The 20,525-nt window shown below is 39.1% G+C and overlaps 1 protein-coding gene across 4 annotated transcripts in view; it reads left to right on the top strand.

The window, feature by feature from the left end:
- GPATCH2L (G-patch domain containing 2 like) overlaps positions 1-20,525 on the top strand; it is a 60,043-nt gene that overhangs the window by 7,489 nt on the left and 32,029 nt on the right. For all 4 annotated transcript variants that reach the window (XR_009695051.1, XM_061156557.1, XM_061156559.1 and 1 more), the window contains exons 3-5: positions 10,146-10,210; positions 16,055-16,231; positions 18,153-18,232. Coding sequence is in view for 3 of the 4 variants with exons in the window: in XM_061156557.1 (XP_061012540.1) it covers positions 10,146-10,210; positions 16,055-16,231; positions 18,153-18,232 (322 nt within the window). In the remaining variant the exon portion in view is untranslated. The remainder of the gene's footprint in view (positions 1-10,145; positions 10,211-16,054; positions 16,232-18,152; positions 18,233-20,525) is intronic.

Below are 20,525 nucleotides of genomic sequence, written 5' to 3'. Positions count from 1 at the left end.
AAGTGTTGCCTCACTATAAAATACAGCATTCTGAAAATTAAATCTCCATAAAAATTGAGTTGTTTTACCAGGTAGATCACTTCAAGTCTGGGCTTGATGACCACTTATTGAATTATAGAGTTGGAGAGGCTGAATTGAATGATCTGTAAGGTCCTTTGTAACACTGAGATTCTGTAATTGTTTTGTCACAATCTCCTTCACATCATTATAACTTCACATCTTAAAAAGCATCTGATAAGTAACCTAAGCCGCCCCCTAAAACATTTACGAAGATGTGAAACATTGCAAAGTCACATTGCCAGAGACCAGGACTTAAAGCTGACTTATTGCCAAGACTTTGTCAAACTCCAAGGTGGATAGAAATGCTCTGGGGAGTGCAGTAGGAAGCCCATAGCAGTGCTGAGCACACCCGGGCTGTCAGTGCTGGGGCCCTTTCCCTGTAGTCTCCCCTTGGTTCAGAAAGGCAGGATCCGGTTCAGTCAGGAAATTGGGCTGCTGTAGTTTTAGCCAGAGTGTTGTTGCACCCTTGACTTCCCAATCAGTATCCTTGACTTTCTGTTTGGAGGCTGTAACTCCCAGAATGTACTCGGATAGGGAATCATAGTGTTTTCTGTGTGTATATTTATGTTTGGGAGTAGGAGGCAGTCATAGCATATTGAGGCCTGGGAAGTGAGTCTCCAAGGGTAGTTTACTGTTGGCGTAGACAGAGAAGGAAAAAGCACTCCTATTAGTAGTGCATTCTGGAGACTGTAGTATTTTATATACCTTCATTTATTGCAGACTCCTGGAATGGGGTCAGAATCAGGCAGTGAGGATCAGAAGAAGATCCCATCTCAATCTCCCACATAGCTGTATGAGATAAAAATCTATGGGTGAATTAGGCCAGGGGCTCTGCCTATCTTCTTGACTTGTTGTAGATATGAAAAGAGCGTGTTACCTGTATCCAAGGGAGTAGAGAATGGGACCAGGAGTAATTTAGCTACCCCTTCTGTTGGCAGATACCAAATTCTAGGTCAACCAGTTCTCAGCAAGAGGCTTTTGAGCAAGTTCTGCAGAATAAGGGGGAGGGCACACCCTCCTGAGTGTTCAGAGGAAGATCACATCTTTGAAAATCCCAGCCAGTGAAAATCGGAAGAACATTTTAGAAAATCTTCATAAGGATGCAAGGAAGTATAATCACTTTGAAACAGGAGCAGTAAGTCATAAGGACAGAAAGACAGCTGTTTGACAACCCAGCAGTATGGGAGGAAAGAGTGTAGGGAGATTTGAAATGTAATGTTAAAATGAAGGACAATTCATTCTGCAGAAAATTGAGTTGATGATGTGGAAAACTTTGGAAGCCCTCCCAAAATGCACAGAGGAGATAAAAATGAGAGAGAAGGTGATAGATCTGGAGCACAGGAATGGAGGCCCAGTCTGCAGGTACGTGAATACTCCCAAGGAAGAAACCAAAGCATTGGGATAGAAGAATGATTTAAAAAATCTTAACTGAAGAGAGAACGTGTTCCGGGTTGAACAAATTAAGCGTATAGATTAAAAGGGAAAGCTAATGAAAAGAGACTTTTACCGAATCATTTCCTAGCAACATTTTTGCATTCTGCATTGGTGGTGGGAACGGAACAGTTACAAAGAAAGTCTTTAAAGGGATGAAAATAAGGTTGGTGTCCATCCCTAGAGTACTATACTCCAGGGGCTAATAGACTTGCCTATAGAATTTTGAGGGGGAAAGGTTGCTCCCCTCCTCCTCTCCCCTCCCTACCCTGAATTTTATGTATAGCTCAGATAGCTGGGAAGACGCCAGAAAGATTCTCAGGTAGTCAAGTCTCAAAATACATGCTTTCTAAAAACTTACTCTGAAAAGGCATCTTGTCTTACTGAGGATGAATCTGTTAACTAAGCCGTAAAAGGAGGGAGTGGACTTCTCTAAGTCACTGCCACAGCTCAGTAGCAAAATCCTGACAGAAATCATTAGCTCCACAAAGTATACCTGATTGCAGTGGCCATGTTAATTGACCTGTGAAACTGGAGAGGTTGCTGCCTTCTTTCGTGGGTGCCATCTGAAGAAACTGAAAAAATAACCTCCTTCATTCCACATTCTCATAACTTACTGTGGGAATAATTTTGCAGTTGGTGGGAGATACTTCTCTGAAAAATCTGTTCCTCAGTCATGTTTGATTTCATAATTAGAAGTCTGATTACATATTATTACAAATATACCACTTTAATTTAGGAAAAAGAAGGAAAAAAAATCCAGGAGAGGTGTTTCAGGTGATAGGTCTGGGAGTGACCTTTCTGTGTTTGTAAATTCTAAGACAATTAAATTTTTTTAATGTATTTATTATTATTTAATAAAAATTAAAATGAAACCCCTTATTTTTTAGCATGATACTGTAAGCCATTAACTCCATCCCACTTATTTCTTTTAAAATTAGTTGTAAAAGATACATCTTACTTAAGCTACTTGGTTAATAATCTTAAATGGGTGAGAATCCCAGGTGGTAAAGTTACTGATGAGTATAACTGATAGCACAAATCCTGTACCTCCTTACTGTAATGGTGACAGGTATAAAGTACTCCTATTCAGGTCTCAATATGTAGTTTTCTATGGTCAGGAATTTGATAGAATTAGTAAGCTCTCAGGTCAGAGGCTTCCCTTGTGGGTCAGATGGTAAAGAATCTGCCTGCGATGCGGGAGACCTGGGTTCAATCCCTGGGTTGGGAAGATCTCCTGGAGGAGGGCATGTCAAGCCACTCCAGTATTCTTGCCTAGAGAATCCCCATGGACAGAGGAGCCTGGAGGGCTACAGTCCATAGGGTCACAGAGTCGGACACAACTGAGTGACTAAACACAGCACAGGTCAGAGAACAAGCTCTTAGTTGTGGGAATTCAGAGAGATTTGACTTCTTGAAGTTAGAAGCTTCTCATTAGGGCTAGAAGGCAAGGAGAACTCATAAAGATGCTGTATTTATTGCTACGGAAAATGTTGCCCTAAAACTTAGTAGCTTTATAAAACATTGGCTTCAAGTTCATTTCCTGAAGTCAGGAATCTAGGAGCAGTTTGGCTGTGCGATTCTGGTTCAGAATCTCTCTTTTGCAGTCTCACTGTCGGTAAGGGTCTCGTTGTCTCAAGGGTCAACTGGGGCTGAGGAATCCACTTCCATGCTCGCTCACAGGGCTCTTGGTAGATCTCATTTCCTTTTAGCCTGCTGGATTGAGAGTCTCAATTCCTTTCCATGGGCCCCTCTTACAGGGCTGTTAGCATCCTTGAGAAATTGTCATTGGCCTCCCATAGAGCCAATGGTCTGACAGGAGAGAGGGAGAGAGCAGGCTCTCCCTTAAGTACCCAAATCTCAGACTTGAACATACCATTACATCTGCCTGTGCTGTTGGTTACACAGGCCAACCAGGGTGTGAAATACCAGAAGGCTGGCGTCATCAGAGTCATGCGGGAGTCTGGTTACCACAGGTGGCTACTGGTCTTCTGAAAATTTTTTGTTACTTAGCGTGAAGCTAAATTCAGGAATAATATTCTCAGAGTAATTATTTCCCCAGAACAAACTAAGAGAATGTTTTTACTTTGATTTCAAAGAAAGGACATTCAGGAACTATAAAGGCAAGCAAGATGTAGATTCCTGAGAATGTATTGTTGTATTTTAAGTACACTGAAAATGGATGTTTATATTTTAAATTTTAAGATGTAGCACGAAGGGAGAGAAGATCTTTTCTGGAGTGAGTTTGTAATTCATTTTGATGCTATTCAGCACGTATGATGCATTTTTAGCTTATAAGCTGTAGTCATCAAAATACAGCTAGAATTTCAGCTGTGTCTGAATGTTCTAAGTAGCGAAAAGCAAAGAGTAAACTCTTTCCCAAGTTCAGTCAGTCTGTTTGCGTTTTAACATAAATGAAAATGAGAAGTGCTGAAATTCATAATTACGTTCTGAGTAAACCTGAATTGACTTTCAGTAAGTGAGATGACTCTGCATCACCTGTGTTTTAGTGGCCATTCAGTGAGTACCTGGGCTGTGGAGATATACTACCCAGCTTCTGATGCTTCTTGTGCAGTGTGGGACAAGTTGCTTAATCTTTCTAAGCCACATTCCTTCATCTGTAATATGAGGTTGACATAGTTATCTCATAGACCTTTAGGGTAAAAGAAATGAAATAATGAATATAAAACACTTAGTACTTTGTTGGGTCTATAGTAAAATGCAGTAAATGATGTTAGTGGTGTCAATAGGTAATAGTAGCCTTTTTTTTAAATAATTTTATTTATTTTTAGTTGAAGGATAATTGCTTTACAATATTGTGTTGGTTTCTGCCAAACGTCAACATGAATCAGCCATAGGTATCTATGTCCCTTCCCTCTTGAAGCTCCCTACCGCATCCCTCCCCAACCCACCCCTCTAGGTTGTTACAGAGCCCTGGTTTGTGTTCCCTGAGTCATACAGAATAGTAGCTTTCTGTATTAATAGTTTTTCTAGTAATTCAAGGGCCAAACCCCTTCTTGGGACCCTTGTCTAATATCTGCTGAGAGCAGTGTCTGCCTCTCTTGGGTGAAACCCAGTGTGGAAAAAATGCTAGGTTTCATAGGTCACGTATTAATTTTCCATTCAAAGTGAAAATAGATTTGAGTCCTACAGAATTTTTAGATTGAGGTATAATTGAAAGTCCCATTGAATTTAGATGATTATTTTAATAAGAATGCCAGTGAGGAGATTACTGCTATTAGCCTCTAAAATAATATTATTTGGAAACATACAAAAATTACCACCCTAGAAGTAGCCTTTGAGTCTTTCATCCTTTGCCTTTGTATAGCTCTAGACTCCACAGATACATCCTAGACTCCATACATGATAACGTACGTGATACATCCTCATATCACATCCTCAGAACAATCCATCCACATTTTAATGTGCATGGAAGTAGGATTAGAGAGGTGCAGTGACATGACGCAAAAGCCGTACAAGGGGAGGCAACAGAGCTGATCTGAATGAGTTCATTTCATTTACGCAACACTTACTGAGTGCCTGTTGTATGCCAGGTGCTAATATTAGGCATCGGGGACATTGAGGTGAGCGAGGTATTTCCTTCTTTCCCAGCCTGGATCTTTCTCTTCCATGGCTGTAGAATATTCTTTCTGTCTAGGCTAAGCTGGGAAGGGTGACCTATACAACTTGTAAGGAGTTTCAGTTCTTCAGACCAGTTAGCCTGAAGGTCCAGCTACCTGCTCATGGTGGGATCTGCTAGACCTCAGACTGAGGCCCTGACTCAGTCCTGGCAACAGAATGACATTGTTTCTTCTATACGATGTTGACCTCTGCCCCTCCTCTGAAGTGGTTTCCCTCCTTAACTGTGATGTCCCACCCCCTTCATCCCTCCACTTTATTCATCACTCTAGATGAGGGTTCTCACCTTTGATGCTGCCAACAGTTTTGGGCCGGATGATTCTCTGTTGTAGGGGCTGTCTTGTGCATTGTAGGATGTTAATGGCATCCCTGGCCTCTGCTTGCTAAATGCCAATAGAATACCAGCTCCCTCTACCTGCCTCCAAGTCCTGACAAAAAAGCCTTTCCCAGATATTGCCAAGTGACCCCAAGGGCTGGGGTGGGACAGGAAGATAGGAGAAGGGGGACAAAATTACCTCCAGTTGAGAACCACTGCTCTCGATGTTTCTGGTACTGAGATGGAGTTTTTTAGACTCTGCTTTTACCAACAAGCACGACTTTCAAATTAGAATACTCAGTAAGACCAAAACATTGATTTCTTCTATAGAATAAAAATATTATGATTTAAAAATGGAGAGTTTTTCCTAATTTGAAAACCATACGTTTTAAAATTGTTCTTGAAAAGGACAGGCAATTCATTTTCAGAACTCGGAAAGAAGAGCAGTTCAGATGAAAGCATTTAAAAATTTGCACCAAAATTTACAATGTTTAGCTAACTCCACCTTGGAATTAACTATTTAAGTGGATGAAAAATATCAATAGTATTTTATTAGGCTTGATTCCTATAATAGTCTATCCCTCTGAAAATGGATGCCATGCCCAGTCATCTGGTTTACCCAGGGTGCCTTGAATTACCAAGATGATTGGTTAAGGTTAGGCGGACAGATGTGTGACAAGACAAGAAAACCAAAATGTTAATTGCAATATCTAGGTGATAGAGTGTGAGCGGTAAGTTCTTTCAGTTTTTTTGTTTGTTTGGACGTCTTCATAATAAAATGTTGAGAGAGGAAAGCCTTTGGAACTGCTGGTTAGGTTGACTTTCTTTACATTTATGTATTTCAGTTGGATATGGTTCAGTTTTTTTTTTCTAACAATATTATAAAAAGTAAGTAATATTAATACAATTAATTGGTCATCCAAAAATCTAGGCTTTTATTTATTTATTTGTTTATTTGGTCTTATCTTAAATAGCAACTATGCTGTTAAATTTTGGAAACTTTTTTTCCCCAGTAAAAACCAGGGAAGTGTGATGTATTACTACTATTTTTACTCACATGTGAATATTTTTGAGGTATTTTCTGGCTTCTAATATGGGGTGATTTTCTCAGTATTATAAGGTTAAATTCTCAACTTGCACCATCCCTCACTGAAGAATTTTCTTCATTGGAAAGCACTCTTCTTTACGTGTTTTCACAGTCTTCTCCCATGGACTAGACCAAGTTTTTTTTTTTTTTTAAATACATGCATTTAAATCGTAGTTGGCCTGCTTCCTTGTTAGTTTTAGTGCTGGTTATAGCAGGGTCTGGTATAAAGTAAAACTTAATAAATGCTTACTAAGTGAATGAGTGAAAATTTAGGGCAAATAGTGGGGAAAATCCTTCCTCCTCTTTTTCCTGTTAGACAGTTTTTATTGCCCCAATTTACAATAGAATATTTTTGAATGATGTATTGTAGGATTGATACCTTTCTGCCCCAAAATATTTTCAAAATATTCAATGAAGACTTTTATATGCAAACTCTCTACGGATTAGAATCATGTGAGACAAGGAGTACAGAACAGCTCCCCAGGCAAAGGCAGGAGGCGTGGTGCCTGTAGGAGTTGCTGTCATTTTAGGAAAAGAAGATTTTCACTACCTGCCATCTTTATGGGCTTTGTCTTGTTACTTTTTCTGATGATTAATCAAGTCTGGGTTTCTGTCTTCCTGGCTAAGCTTCAGAGAACTATAGTGAAGTGGATACTAGAAGTAGGATCTCATTTTCTTTTTCTTATAAAAATGAGGAACAGAGCTATTTTCCTTGCCTAGTAAAATTGCCCATAGCAAAAAAAAGGTGTAAACTCTTCAAGATTTTGTAATAGGAAAAATGTGTAGTAGTCTACCATCTTTTAACTTTTCAACCTTGTGATCTATAAAGGTACTAAAAGACAGTTGTTTTTATTGGAAGATAAGTGCTTATTTTTAACAGAATATTAAATATTCTGTTTAATTAACTGAATTAACATTCTACAGTTGACTGAATCGTTATTAAAATCCTACTAATCTGATTATTTTTTTTAATGGTAATCTCTGATTCAGAAGTGAATGAAGGCCACAGGACTTTGGCCTATAAATTGGAAAAGGAAAAATTTGCTTCTGTTTCATAGCTAGCCCTACATTTTTGTATGCTGTATCATAGTGTTTATGTGCAAATAATGCCATGAAGTTCTGTTTTTTTGTCCTCAGTAAATTATGCAGTTTTTTTTACATGCAGTTAGATTTTTCACCATGCAGGTTCTTCTGGGGACATAGATAGAATTAGCAGATGCTATCAGATGAAACAGTCATTTCCAGATATTGGTGGAATGATGATACTTCTATGTAATAAGTGTTCTGTAAGGCACACATTATTTTCTCAATGAAGAAAATACATATCTCCCTTGAACACAGTCTTAAAATCCTAGGGATATTTCTATGACATCATTGCTGTTACTCTAACTATATATAGAAAACTTACAGACAAGTTTAGTTCAAGCTCTTTCAAGAACAGTGAGTCTCCTTAAATACTGTTGACAGAAATAGAAAATATACAGGGACAGGAAGGTTTTAGGTTACCCATACCTTCCTGGATCCAGCAGATCATTCCCTTTATTTAGAGTCAGAGGAGATAATGGAATCCATGCAAAAAAGGATGAAAGAAACATGGTATCTTATAGTGCTTACAGGTGACTGGAAATAAATGGGGGCAGAATCCACAGACTTTGTAAAAAGGCCATAGTTTTAATTTCTTAATTGGAAATATTCAAATACGGGAGCCCATAGACATTGCAGGGTAGAACTTGTAACACACATAGAGCAGGAAGCAGCAAATTTCCTCTGTAAAAAGCCAGCTAGCAAATATTTGGGGGCTTCGTGGGTAATATATGTTCTCTATTGTAACTCCTCAACTCTGCAGTTGTAGTGTGAAAGAAGCCAGAATCTGTAAGTCAATGAATGAACAAAACTATATTGGAACTTTTTATTCCAATAAAACTTCATTTATGGACACTGAAATTTGAATTTTGTGTCATGTCTCTATGTCACAAAATAGTCTCCATTTGATCTCCCCCCTACCTGGTGATTTAAAACTATAAAAACCATTCTTAGTTCACAGCCTATACAAAAATAGTTGACAGGCTGTTGTTTGATGACCCTTAGCGTCTCAGTGATATGCTAACCAAGAATGCATATAACACAGTGGTGGAGTAGAATATTTGTTTTATGGTCTGATGTGCTTTTTAAGCCCTCTTTAACATCTAGAGGAGCTGAAAAATAAACAAAATATGCTTTACCTTTGAGGTAAGATGATAGTAATAAAGTAGTTGATATGAGAGAATGTGTAGTAAGATTCAGTGGAGTTAGAGTATACCACTAATACTCTCAGGAACTTGCTGAAAACAAAAACAGCACCATCAAGTTAGCAGGCACCATTCCTTAAACTCAGAAGTAGAAAGAATGCAGTAAGTACCCCGTGAGGATGTCTTCTGGAATTAACTGCAGAGCGCTTTGAAGATTCTAAATCCATCAGAATCCAGTGGTGCTAAGTTTTGTGAGACATTTCTCATGATGACACTGGAGAATGTTCCCATTTATAAGTACAGAGGAAAATGAAAGAAGCTTTAAAGAAATCAGGTATGTTTTATTGGCTCTTACTGCAACAAATTTCTTGGATCTCTTACCCAGAGACAAGCTTAAGTGAGGAAACACTGCTACATAATTTAACTGGCATTTTTAGGATTTAGTGTTGGCAAGACATTTGGAAATGTTGCAAAATACAAAATATTTTCAGAGTTTGGATCCAGAAGTGTAGACTGGGGTTTTGCCAAGCCTATTCTTTATGCGGCAGGGTGAGGATGCTTCTCCTGTCTTCTAGAGCACGTGAATGAACTTGACTAGCTTGGAAGGAAACATCCCCATCAAGGAAATGGCTAGTATTGTAAAGAATAAAGAAATTTTTCTTGCGCCAGATAAATCGAATTTGATGATTAGGTAGGAGAAACACAGCATCCAAAGAGGCAGTATCAGTTGTTGGAATTAGCTCAGGATGAAGTTGACTTGGACAGCATTCTGTGGCGCCAAAGTTTTTATTTTGGTGAATTCAAATGGAATTTGTTTTTACATTTTCATTTTTAACCTTATTTTTAAAGTGAATTTTGTTGTATCTACTTGATATCAAGAGACATTAAACTTAGAAAATATAATTTTTGTCATACTGATTTTTTTTTATCTGGATTTTTGTTTGCTGCTTTGTAAACTTGAAACATGCTGGATATCTTTTAAGTTGCAGGGCTTCATTTGAAATTGATAGTTGACAATATTTAAAAATAAAATTGGTTGATAAATTTGTGTTGTTTAATATACCAAAGCAGGTTGGAAATTACCTCCATGAGCGTCTATAAATAACTTCCTCTTGGTAAACTAACAAAGTGACTTGTGATCTTTTGAAAGTAGTTTAAAATATAAGTAAAAGTTTTACAATTCTCCTCTTCTTACATTTCTTTTGTTTGGGGGAAGATGAATTTATCCCTATACTTAAATGTGAAATTTATATTTCTGATTGGCTAATGAGTTAGAGTGAAATGAGGGAAACTTGGGATCTTTCGACTTGAAAACCAGAAGATGAATGGACAGTTTTGTTTTGACTGGACCTGATGTGTTCTCTTGTGTTTTACTTTTTTCCAGTGAAACCAGCAGTGTGTGTAGCAGCAGTGACACGGGGCTCTTTACCAACGATGAAGGCCGGCAAGGTAATCATGATCCTAGCTTTGGGACGTTGGTTCAGCATTTCTGGGAGGATTCGGATGGTTCTAGGAGAGCCTCACTGCGAGTATGATGGTTGTCTGTGAAAGTGGTTCTCAAACTTTAAGGCATAAAAACCATGTGGGGAACTGTTAAAACTGCAAGTTCCTGAGCTCCTCGGATTGGTCTGGAGTTAGCCCCGGGAGTCTGCATTTTCCGTAAGTACCTGTGGTGATTTTCTTTTTTTTATGCAGGTAGTTCAGAATTTGAGGATCATTGATCCAGGGGTGTTATAGTGTCAAGGATGGAACTTTGGAAAGTTGACTTTTATTAAAACCAAAAAATAACCTTATGTATTACTGGATGGTAAGTTGCTTTTTATTAAAACCAAAGAATAACCGCAGGGTATTTTGTAACATTGTATTACTGGATGGTAAGACATTCTTATTTTCACATGGAGAGAATTCACTTTTTTAACCTTATTTATAAATGACCATTTATATAGTTCATGAGGTTCTCATGACAAGTATACTGGGGTGGTTTGCTATTCTCTCCTCCAGTGGATCACGTTTTGTCAGAACTCTGCTATGACTCATTCATCTTGGGTGGCCCTGCACGGCATGACTCAGCTTCACTGAGTTATGCAAGCCCACTCGCCATGACAAGGCTGTGATCCATGAAGGGGGCATCACTGAAACAATGAACAGGAACTTGGGCAAACTCTGGGAGATGGTGAGGGCCAAGGAGGCCTGGCGTGCTGCAGTCCATGGGGTTGCAAAAGAGTTGGACATGACTGGGCGATTAAACAACAACAATAAATGACCATAGTGTTTTGGGTGAATAGATTATAGAAAAGATATTTTTTAGTAGAAAAATAGAAAAGTCTAGTAGAAACTTCCTGTGAGGAAGGCTTGTGTGTGTTAATTATCAGTTCTTTAATTTTTACTATTTAAACAGTAGTTTGATCTTGTACTATATACACTTTTGTGCTATACTAAGTGTGTAACAGTGAGAATTTTATATAGCTCTTTTAGACTGTGGTTTTCTTTTCTTTTTTTTTTAATCTTTTCCAGAAGTCAGGTATAAGGCAATTTATTTATTTGTTTACATATATTAAGTTTTTAGTTCTAAACAGATATCAATCATATGGAAAGTAAACAAAAGAGAATAATGAACCTCATGAGCCAGACAGTTTTAACACTTATCAACTTTCTGCCGTTATTTCATGTTTCCACCCTCACTCTACCCCACATTCTATTTATTATTTTTATCACTTTTTTGAGTTATAATTTATATAAATTGAAATGTGCATATCTTAGCTACATGATTTTGACAAACAAATGAAGTCTTGTAACCTCCCAACTCATAATATGGAACATTGCTATCTATCCAGGGATTTCTTTTGTGTCCTTTCTTTGTCATTCCCTGCCCTGGCAGTTAATGTTCTGATTTTATTTTCCACTTTAGATTAGTTTTGCCAGTTGGAGAACTTCATAAATGGAATTACAGAATGTTCATTTCTTTGTGTTTGGCTTCTTCTGCTTATCTAAAGTCTGTAAAATTTATCTGTGATATTTTCATTTATGAGTATTGTTCCCTTTTATTGCTAGTTCAGTTCAGTCGCTCAGTCATTTCCAACTCTTTGAGACCCCATGGACTGCAGCACGCCAGGCTTCCCTGTCCTCCACTGTCTCCCGGAGTTTGCCCAAATTCATGTCCATTGAGTCAGTGATGATACTTAACCATCTCATCCTCTGCTGCCCCATTCTCCTTTTTGCCTTCAATCTTTCCCAGCATCAGAGTCTTTTCCAACAAATTGACTCTTCGTATCAGGTGGCCAAAGTATTGAAGCTTCAGCTTCAGCATCAGTTCTTCCAGTGAATATTCCGGGTTGATTTCCTTTAGGATTGACTGGTTTGAGAATGTAATTTTATAAAGGGTAGACTGTGGTTTTCTTAATCTAAGTGAGTGATTTGTAGATCTCTAAAGTCCCTTCTGAAATCCAGTGATTTTCTCCGTGGGTTAAGTGATTGAAAGCCAGAAGCACAGTGGCTATATGTCTAGGGTGATCCAGATTGGCTCCTTAGTAACTGAAGGGATCCCAGGACTGTGAGACTTAGGTGCCAAATCCTAATTTTGGAAAGAGACCATGGGGAGGTGTCTCACCCATGCCTCAGAGTTGTGGGCACAAGTGGAGTTGTTGAGTTTCCCACTCTAATGGAGGCTGTTGTGAGTGCATTCCTATCCCTTTCTGGTTCTGAGGGAGCTAGGTGTCATCAGAAACTGTGCATATATACTCCTGCATAGTCTGTAGGTATGGTTTTGATTCTCTTATCTCATACCAGGAAAGTTTGGTTGTCTTTTCATGAATGAACTGGAACATACTTTCAGAATTACTAATATTAATATTTGCTCTTTTTCTTTGCTTTTACTGTAGTATCATAATGCATCTCTCAAAGGTTATGATGTGTATACAGAGGTGTAAGAAAGTGTGGAGTTACTACAACAGATTAAGTTTTGGGCCTTTGGAAGGCCTTCCAGTGACAAGAAATCCTTGGTGTATTATGGAAGGTCATAGAATATTTTATAGCCCCAGCTTTCCCCTTTGTCTTTGCCTCAACTTCACACATTCTGGTGATAGTTAGATGCTTAGAGTTCTCAGCAGAAAGGTATGTTTCTTCCTGCTTCTGTGTCTTTCCTTATGTTGGTCTCTCTGCCTGAAATCTCATCTTTCCCTTTCCTTGAATGGCTGGCCGTCCTCCAAGGCTCTTCTCTGTTTGCTCCTCTGGGGCATATTTATGGACTACATCCATGGGTTTTTTGCTCTCAGCTTCTGGTTGGGTTTGGCCGTTCAGGAGGCAACAGTGGAAGTGTGTGTGTGGGGGGGAGGTGAATGAGATTGAATGAGATTGGTTGTATCAGTCAAGTTTTTATTATGATAATACTGTTTAGCAGTCCCTAGGTTTGAGTGGTTTATTGTTCGGTTGGCCAAACAGTCTGTTCAGGTTTTGCTGTAAGATGCTATGGGAAAACCCGAACAAACTTTGTGGCCAATCCAGTACATTCATTTCTTGCTATGGGGCTGGGGGTTGGCTGTGGTTCAGCTGCTCTTGCCTGGGCTCATCCTGTCTCCAAGCTTCAAGTTAGGTTTGTATCTACTCAATTTTTTCTTATTCTGGGACCTAGGCTAAAGGAGGAATGGCTCTGCGTGACATGGACTTCTCAGGGCAAAGGACATGAATACCAAGTGACCAAGCCAGATCATATATGAATATTTAAAGCTTTTGCTTGAATCACATCTGCTAATGTTCTACCTGAAGCCAGTCAGATGACTAAGCCCCATGTCTGTGGGATGAAAAAATGTACTCTTCCTCAAGGGGTAGGCTCTGTGGAATCCCAGGGCAAAGGGCAAAGGGCGTGAATGTATCATTCTATTATATGGGGAGGCAGTGAAGAGGTGAAAACAATATTGCAGGGTACCACATTGGATTAGAACTGTCCCTGGCTCCCTTTCTGCTGGGTGCTCATACTTGTGTTCTGCTGAAGGCTACCACTCCTGTTTGGACCCTTCTCCTATAACCACAGTTCTCTATGTTCTGGTAACCATTCTTTCCCCTTGCTTCTTCAGGTCTAGGAATGGTAAAGACTCACTGCTCTGCTGCCCCGGGGTGCTTCAACATCCCTTTGGCGTCTCTTAATACTGTTTACATGTTTGTAAATAATCACTGAAGTCTCAAAACCCCGTTTAAATGTACATGTTTCCTAAAGGGATTCTGATACAATCAGTGTACACATCATCTCCTAGAACCCTTAATTCTTTTTCTTTGCCTGAACTTACTGCTTTCTTCACTAGCCGTATTACTTTATTGTTAAAAGATGCATGCGTTTTCCATTGAAGCTTTTCAGAGGCAGGAGTTTTTGGTTGTTGTCTTTTTTTTTTATCTTCTACCACAGTAGTAACACATTATCTGGCATATAATAAGCTCTTAATAATTATTGGGGAACACAGATAAGGGGGAAATTATCCTTTCTCTTCTGAAACAAAATTGTACACAGAACCTCAAATTATAAAACAACTAAACTCATTGTGATTAAAGCAAGCTCCTAGAGGAGCAGGAGGTCAGAGCCTGACCCACTCAGCCTCTCCCTTATTCTCTGGCAGCCCTCTTTTGAGGAGCTCCAGCAGGCATCCTAGTGAACCAGGGTTGGAGACTACTGGCCTAGATGATGTCACAAGGTTCCTTCCAGTTCAGTGAGTCCGTTTTTGTATTATCAAAAATCTGGAGTGAATGCTTGAGAACCAAAACAAACAAAAAAATTCCCTTATAGTCTGCCATTTGTTACCAGAAAATTATGATCTAGGTAAATATACTAATTAATAAAGGGCCCAAGGAATGCTTATGAATAGGAAGGAATCACTGTATTGACTTGCAGTGAAACTAAGTGTTAATTCTGATGCCTATCTTTTGTTCTTTCTTGTACCTGGTTAGGTTAGATGCTTTTAGACTAATGGTTCTTCAAATGTGATCTCCAGACCAGTTTAGCATCACCAGGGAACTTGTTAGAAATGTGCGTTCTTGGTCCTGTTTAGGCCAGAATCAGAAATTTTGGCAGTACAGCCTAGCAGTCTGTGTTCTAGTAGCCCTTCCCCATCCTTCTGAAGCACGCTAAAGATTGAGAACCACTGTTTTGAAAAACAGCTGTTGATGTTGTGTTTTTATAAGGGAATATTTGGAGCAGCTTCTTTAGTGGCTGCTTTTCCCTTTTAAAGATCTCTGCAGTGATTTAAGAGTTATCATTAGTGATCCATGAATCTGATACTTCTTGTGATTAACAGGTCTGAGCAGCTTCCCTGAGATCCAGTACCCATCAGAGAATGAATGCAATGTGAACTCTTTAGATGTTCTAATATAATTTCCTTCATCCTTGCTGTTTTGAAAAGGGTGAGGGGTAGCAGACAGAAAGTTATCCATCTTACTCTTTGTGGGCAGGAATAAGCTCTTTTGGAAATTGAGATGCTATCATAGTAGCCGGTAGAAAGGAGTTTGAACCAAGAGTCTGGCTGTATGGTTCTAGTCCTGACTTTGTCAATAATTGAGCATGGCCTTGGGCAAATGGTATAACTTCTCGACAAGCCTTGGGGGGTTATATTGTCTTTGTGGTTAGTTTTTTTTTTTTTTCTGGTAGCTTGGGTTGCTACTGTCAAGATGATTTTTTGTCCCATTAGTGAGGTATCAAGGAAGAAACAAGGTATGACTATACATCCTTTATTCGCCTATTACAGGAAATAACAGCAAGAAATCCTGCAGAAATAGCAATGCGAAGTGAGAAATATTTGTGGGTTTTTAACCTCCAAGTTCATTTATGCCACTTAGAATGGTACATGAGAGGCAGTTTATTTTTATGTTAAAGGCTTTGGAGTTATTCAGGCTTTGGATTCATACCGTGGCTCACCATTACTAACTCTTATCTTGATTTTTCTGGGCTTTAGTTACCTAATTGATAAGTTGAAGTTCGTGTAATGTTTGGAAGAGATAACAAATTTACAGATTTTTTTATCATGGGTTCTGGTAGGTGGACAGGATTTAGTAAGTGGTAACTTTGTTAGTTTTTACTATCAAAAGCTTTCCAGTTTGCTTCAATGTGACATTTATGTGGAACTAGTTTGATATCCCTGTTTTTCTCATAGTATGGATCAAGAAGTAGCAAACATTTTTTTTTTTTTTTTTGGTATTTTGACTTTATTTAAAAAAATATAATCAAACCTATAGCACCGAGACATCATCTTCCCATTTGGCTTCTCTTAGAGCATGTTAAAAATTCCAGCTTATGACAGAATCTCTTTCCTTTAGGGGACGATGAGCAGAGTGATTGGTTCTATGAAGGAGAATGCGTCCCAGGATTCACTGTCCCTAATCTGCTGCCCAACTGGGCTCCTGACCACTGCTCTGAAGTAGAGAGAATGGATTCTGGACTGGATAAACTTTCCGATTCCACATTCCTTTTACCTTCTCGACCAGCTCAAAGAGGTGAGTTCCGAGGAGACCAAAACACACTTCATACTTTTATCTTCTCTCTGGGGGCAGTCCGCCCATGGCCAGCCTACTCATGCCTGTAAGCATGCATTGACTGTTGAATTTTAGAACTAGGCCAGGGAGTTGTCCAGAAGGTTCAACGGTCAGTCTCAAAGCTTGAGGTTCCCTCCATTCTTACCTGAATCAGTCCATGGAGACCCTCAAAATTTATGTTAGCAGGGCATTCCTTCAGCTTGCTGTTGCCGTCTGTGCCAGATTTAAGAGGCCTAGCACTGTGTCACTGCTGTGTATCCTGCTGTGAAGCCGATGGGCTCCTGAGTGCTCAGTGGAAGCCTGAAATCGTGGATCTTGGAAGAGAACAGATTTCAGTAACAACATTCACAACAGGCATAATGACATTTTTTAAATGGATGATTTTTAAATATTAAAAGTTTTTTTAAAAAAAAAAATAAAAGTTTTTTTTAATTTTAGTAATTCTGTTATTGTGGGCTTTAACACAAATGTGTATCCTTTCCCTGGGCTTTCCCACAGATTATGATGTAACAGAGTGGAGTGGGTAGAGCCTAGGACAGGGGAAGGAAAGGTGGGACTACTCTCTGGGACTGTCTTCCTAGCTCTGTGACTGGCAGTCACTTCATTTTCCTGGGGCATCGGAGTGATGACTTAGGATATCATGACATTTAACAGTGTTGTTTCAGAGGTTTCTTTTAGCTCTATAAATTTATGATGCAAAGATCCCCAGAAGCCAATAATCATCCAGTTTCCAAGTGTATGTTGAGCATCTGTCGGGGCAGCTTTGCACTAAGAGTTGTAAATTCCTGTTCTGCAGTGTTTCATTATGCATTTGGGTGATTGAAACGCCTTCTCAAAGCAGTCGGTTCTTGGTAAGGACGCCTGGCTGAGGCACATCATTTGATACCTTAATAGTTTTCATGAACACATCAATGACCATTTATAAAAGCCCTTTATGGACTACTTAAAGTACATGCAAACAAGCAAGACTAGAAAGAAGAAACTTTAAATGGCCTGTAATCCCACACCGAGAGTCACTGATAACATTTTCATGTGCATTCTTCCAGTAGTCTCTTCTATGTATAGAACATACACAGCAATTAGAAAAATGGGATTATATTATACATGCTATTTGTTTTTACCTGTTTCATGAATTAGAATGTCTTAAAAAAACTTTTTTTAAATACTCTTGTTTATTTATTTATTTTTTTGCTGTGCTGGGTCTTCATTGTTCTGCAGGCTTTTCTCTAGCTACGGTGAGCAAGGGCCAGTCTTCACCGCGGCACTCAGACTTCTTATTGCCGTGGCTCCTCTTGTTGCAGAGCACGGGCTTAGGGCACGTCGGCCCCAGTTGTTGCGGCCCGTGGGATCTAGCGCTCAGGCTCAGTAGTTGTGGCCCGCAGGCTCAACTGCTTCGCAGTACATGGGGTCTTCCTGGACCAGGGATTGAACCTGTCTCCTGCACCGGCAGGCAGTTTCTTTTACCCCTGAGCCACCAGGGAAGCCCCTGAGTTAGAATGTTTTTGAGATGATAGCTAACATTTAATTTTTAATTAGAAATTGTTGAGGATACCTTATATTTATGTAGTGTTTTCAGTTTATAAAATACCTTCCATGTGCTGTTTCATGGAGCCTTGAAATTCTATAAAAGAGGACTGGGCAAATGATTGTTCCCTTTTTATAAACAAGGATGCCTAGGTCACGGGTCAAGGACATGCCTAAGATCATACCACTGGAGACAAAGAGAAAGGAATAGTAAATACTTGGCAAGTAGCCTAATGATACTAGTTTAAGGGTCAGTCTAGTAAGATCCCATGTGAAAGGCCTTTGTGTATTAGAAGCATATCACTACTAATGAATCTTGTACATTCAGTTACTGAGGTCTGTCTTCTTTTTTGTTTAGGGTACCACGCTCGCTTTAATCGTCTGCCTGGAGCTGCAGCTCGATGCCTCAGAAAAGGGCGAAGAAGGCTTGTGGGGAAGGTGATAGCTCTCACTATTTCCTAGGCTCACTGGGAGGATAATGTTCCCCAAGAGATTTGTATACCCTATTGGTAATCAAAGGTGCTGAAGAACTCCTTGGGGTTAATAAACCAGATGTATTTTGCACATTCACAAGAGTGAACGTTATATAGGACATGAGTGGATACATACATGAAAGATGAAGCTTGATTCATACAGAAGTTCTGACAAAGCAAACACTGTCATGACAGTGTCAGTGGTCTGTAAACCTAGAGGCTCGATCTCTGTCCCTTCTACTCTGCTGATTATATTATTATTATAGAAGTTGAAATGCTCTTGGCTTCTTTATGACTCCTCTTGAATTCACGAATGCTTCTTTTGTTTTAACTTTGGTCTTTTATTGTAGGATTCATTAAAAAAAAAAAAATGGGAAGCAAGACCTGTTAGCAGATTTCAAAAGTCCCTCCTTGGCCATAAGGGAGGACTGTCTACCAGCTTACTCAGTTCTGCCTTTTCCAGGGGCTGTGCTAGGTACTCAGTTCATTTAATCCTCCCAAAACCCTTGTTAAAAAGGTGGTATTTTCTTTAAAGGATGAGGAAAATGGGTTCAAAGGTGTTAAGGAATGTCTGATGTTACCCAGATAGAAGTGGCAAAACACAGAGAATTGAACCCAGGTCTACTTCTCTTTTATCTTTTTAAATGTAATTAATTACTTATTTTTCACTCTGGCTTTGAGATTGAAAATAAGACTGGGGCTCAATACCAGTCAGAGAAGATTGTGGCGGAGAAAGAATAAGGGTGGGAGAGGCATTTTTAGAGCATTGATATGTTTGCTCATTCAGTAAGTATCTAGAGTACCTGAGTGTGACAGGCCCTGTGCCCAGCCAGGTATGTGGTGATCAGAGCCATAGTCTTCCTGCCTTCAGGGAGCTGCTGTTTTTATAGATTAATCAGAGGACTCTTTTCTGCAAAAGAAATTAGTCTGTTTATTTTCAGATGAATTCATATTTTTATCTGTTTTTAAATTCTATTTTGTAATTAGAAAATATTTGATTATTGGAAGAATATCTTTTCTTTTGGATTACTCATTTTATAGACAATACAGTGCTGCATTTGCTATTGTGGGAGCTTATTCTAACAGGACAGCTAGCAGGTAGGAATACATGGAGTGGAGGGAGGCCCCAGGATGTTGGGAGTGGGGAACAGAGCAATGGTTTGACTTTTTTTCTTTATTGGTTAGGCTTGACACATGGTGTTCTCCCTAACACCTACCTTTTTTTGTTTCAGCTCCTATAAAATAAGAGCCTTCCACGCCCATGGAAGTAAATAATTTCATCCTGGAGACCCCCTTTAGCTTGCCTGGAAGGAAAGTAGGGCCTGTTGGATGTGCCTGTAATGATTTCAAATGAATAGGATAATATTTACTTGGTTAATTCATCTTCATCACCTTAAAGGGATATTTGTCATTTCTAGCAGAGGTCACTGTTCTGCCCCCCTTCTCTCTCCTGTTCTACCTCCCCTATCTCTCTCCTCTTTTTCTAAATTGTAATCATAAATAATGAGTTTCATTCACAGCTCCCTGCCAGCGAGCTGCTAATTACGCAAAGTACTGCTTGTAATTTACACAGTAATAAACTGTAAATTTAAACATTACGGCACTTTAAGCTAATAATTTTTCTGCTGTAACAAATAGCTCATTTTTCACCTATCTTTTCTCTTGGCTGCATTACTGTGGCTGTGCTGGTGACCAAGAGGCGTAGGTGTAAGGCGTGAAAAATAGGAAGAATACAGTATGGGAAGCCTTTTCATTTAGCTCCACTCCCACCCAAAATCTGACCTCCAAGTTAATTTTTCTACAGCCAGTTCTGCTAAAATGTGTACCCTCATATTTAGGCTAATCCACACACAGATGAATACAGATAATAGTGTTGGCCCAGAAACAAATGTGTTTGAGTAACAGGCTTGACATTTTTGACATTCATGCCCATGACTTATGCTCTTTCATCTTAACAAGTCCTCATATGCGTGTAACTCTTGCTTATGTACTGTCAATACGCTTCCCCGAGTTCTGTGATAGATACTCACTGTAAATGTACTCAAGTTAAATGAAGGGTGAGTGCCTTCTGCCATTTTCCAGTTTTTTAGAGATGATTAGTTTCTGAATTGCTTGTGGTGGTATGGGTATGATTTTGTATTACAATCTTGAGAACCACTAATTTAAGAACCAGTTTATACAAACTTGTATTTTTACTTTAGGAGATGATGTTTAACAGACCAAATACAGGGTGATAATTTTTATAAGTTTCAGGAATC

Source organism: Dama dama, chromosome 12 (genome assembly GCF_033118175.1).
Source record: "Dama dama isolate Ldn47 chromosome 12, ASM3311817v1, whole genome shotgun sequence".
Lineage (NCBI taxonomy): Eukaryota > Metazoa > Chordata > Mammalia > Artiodactyla > Cervidae > Dama > Dama dama.
Note: the sequence above shows the minus strand (reverse complement) of the source record. Positions and strands in the feature narration are given on the sequence as shown.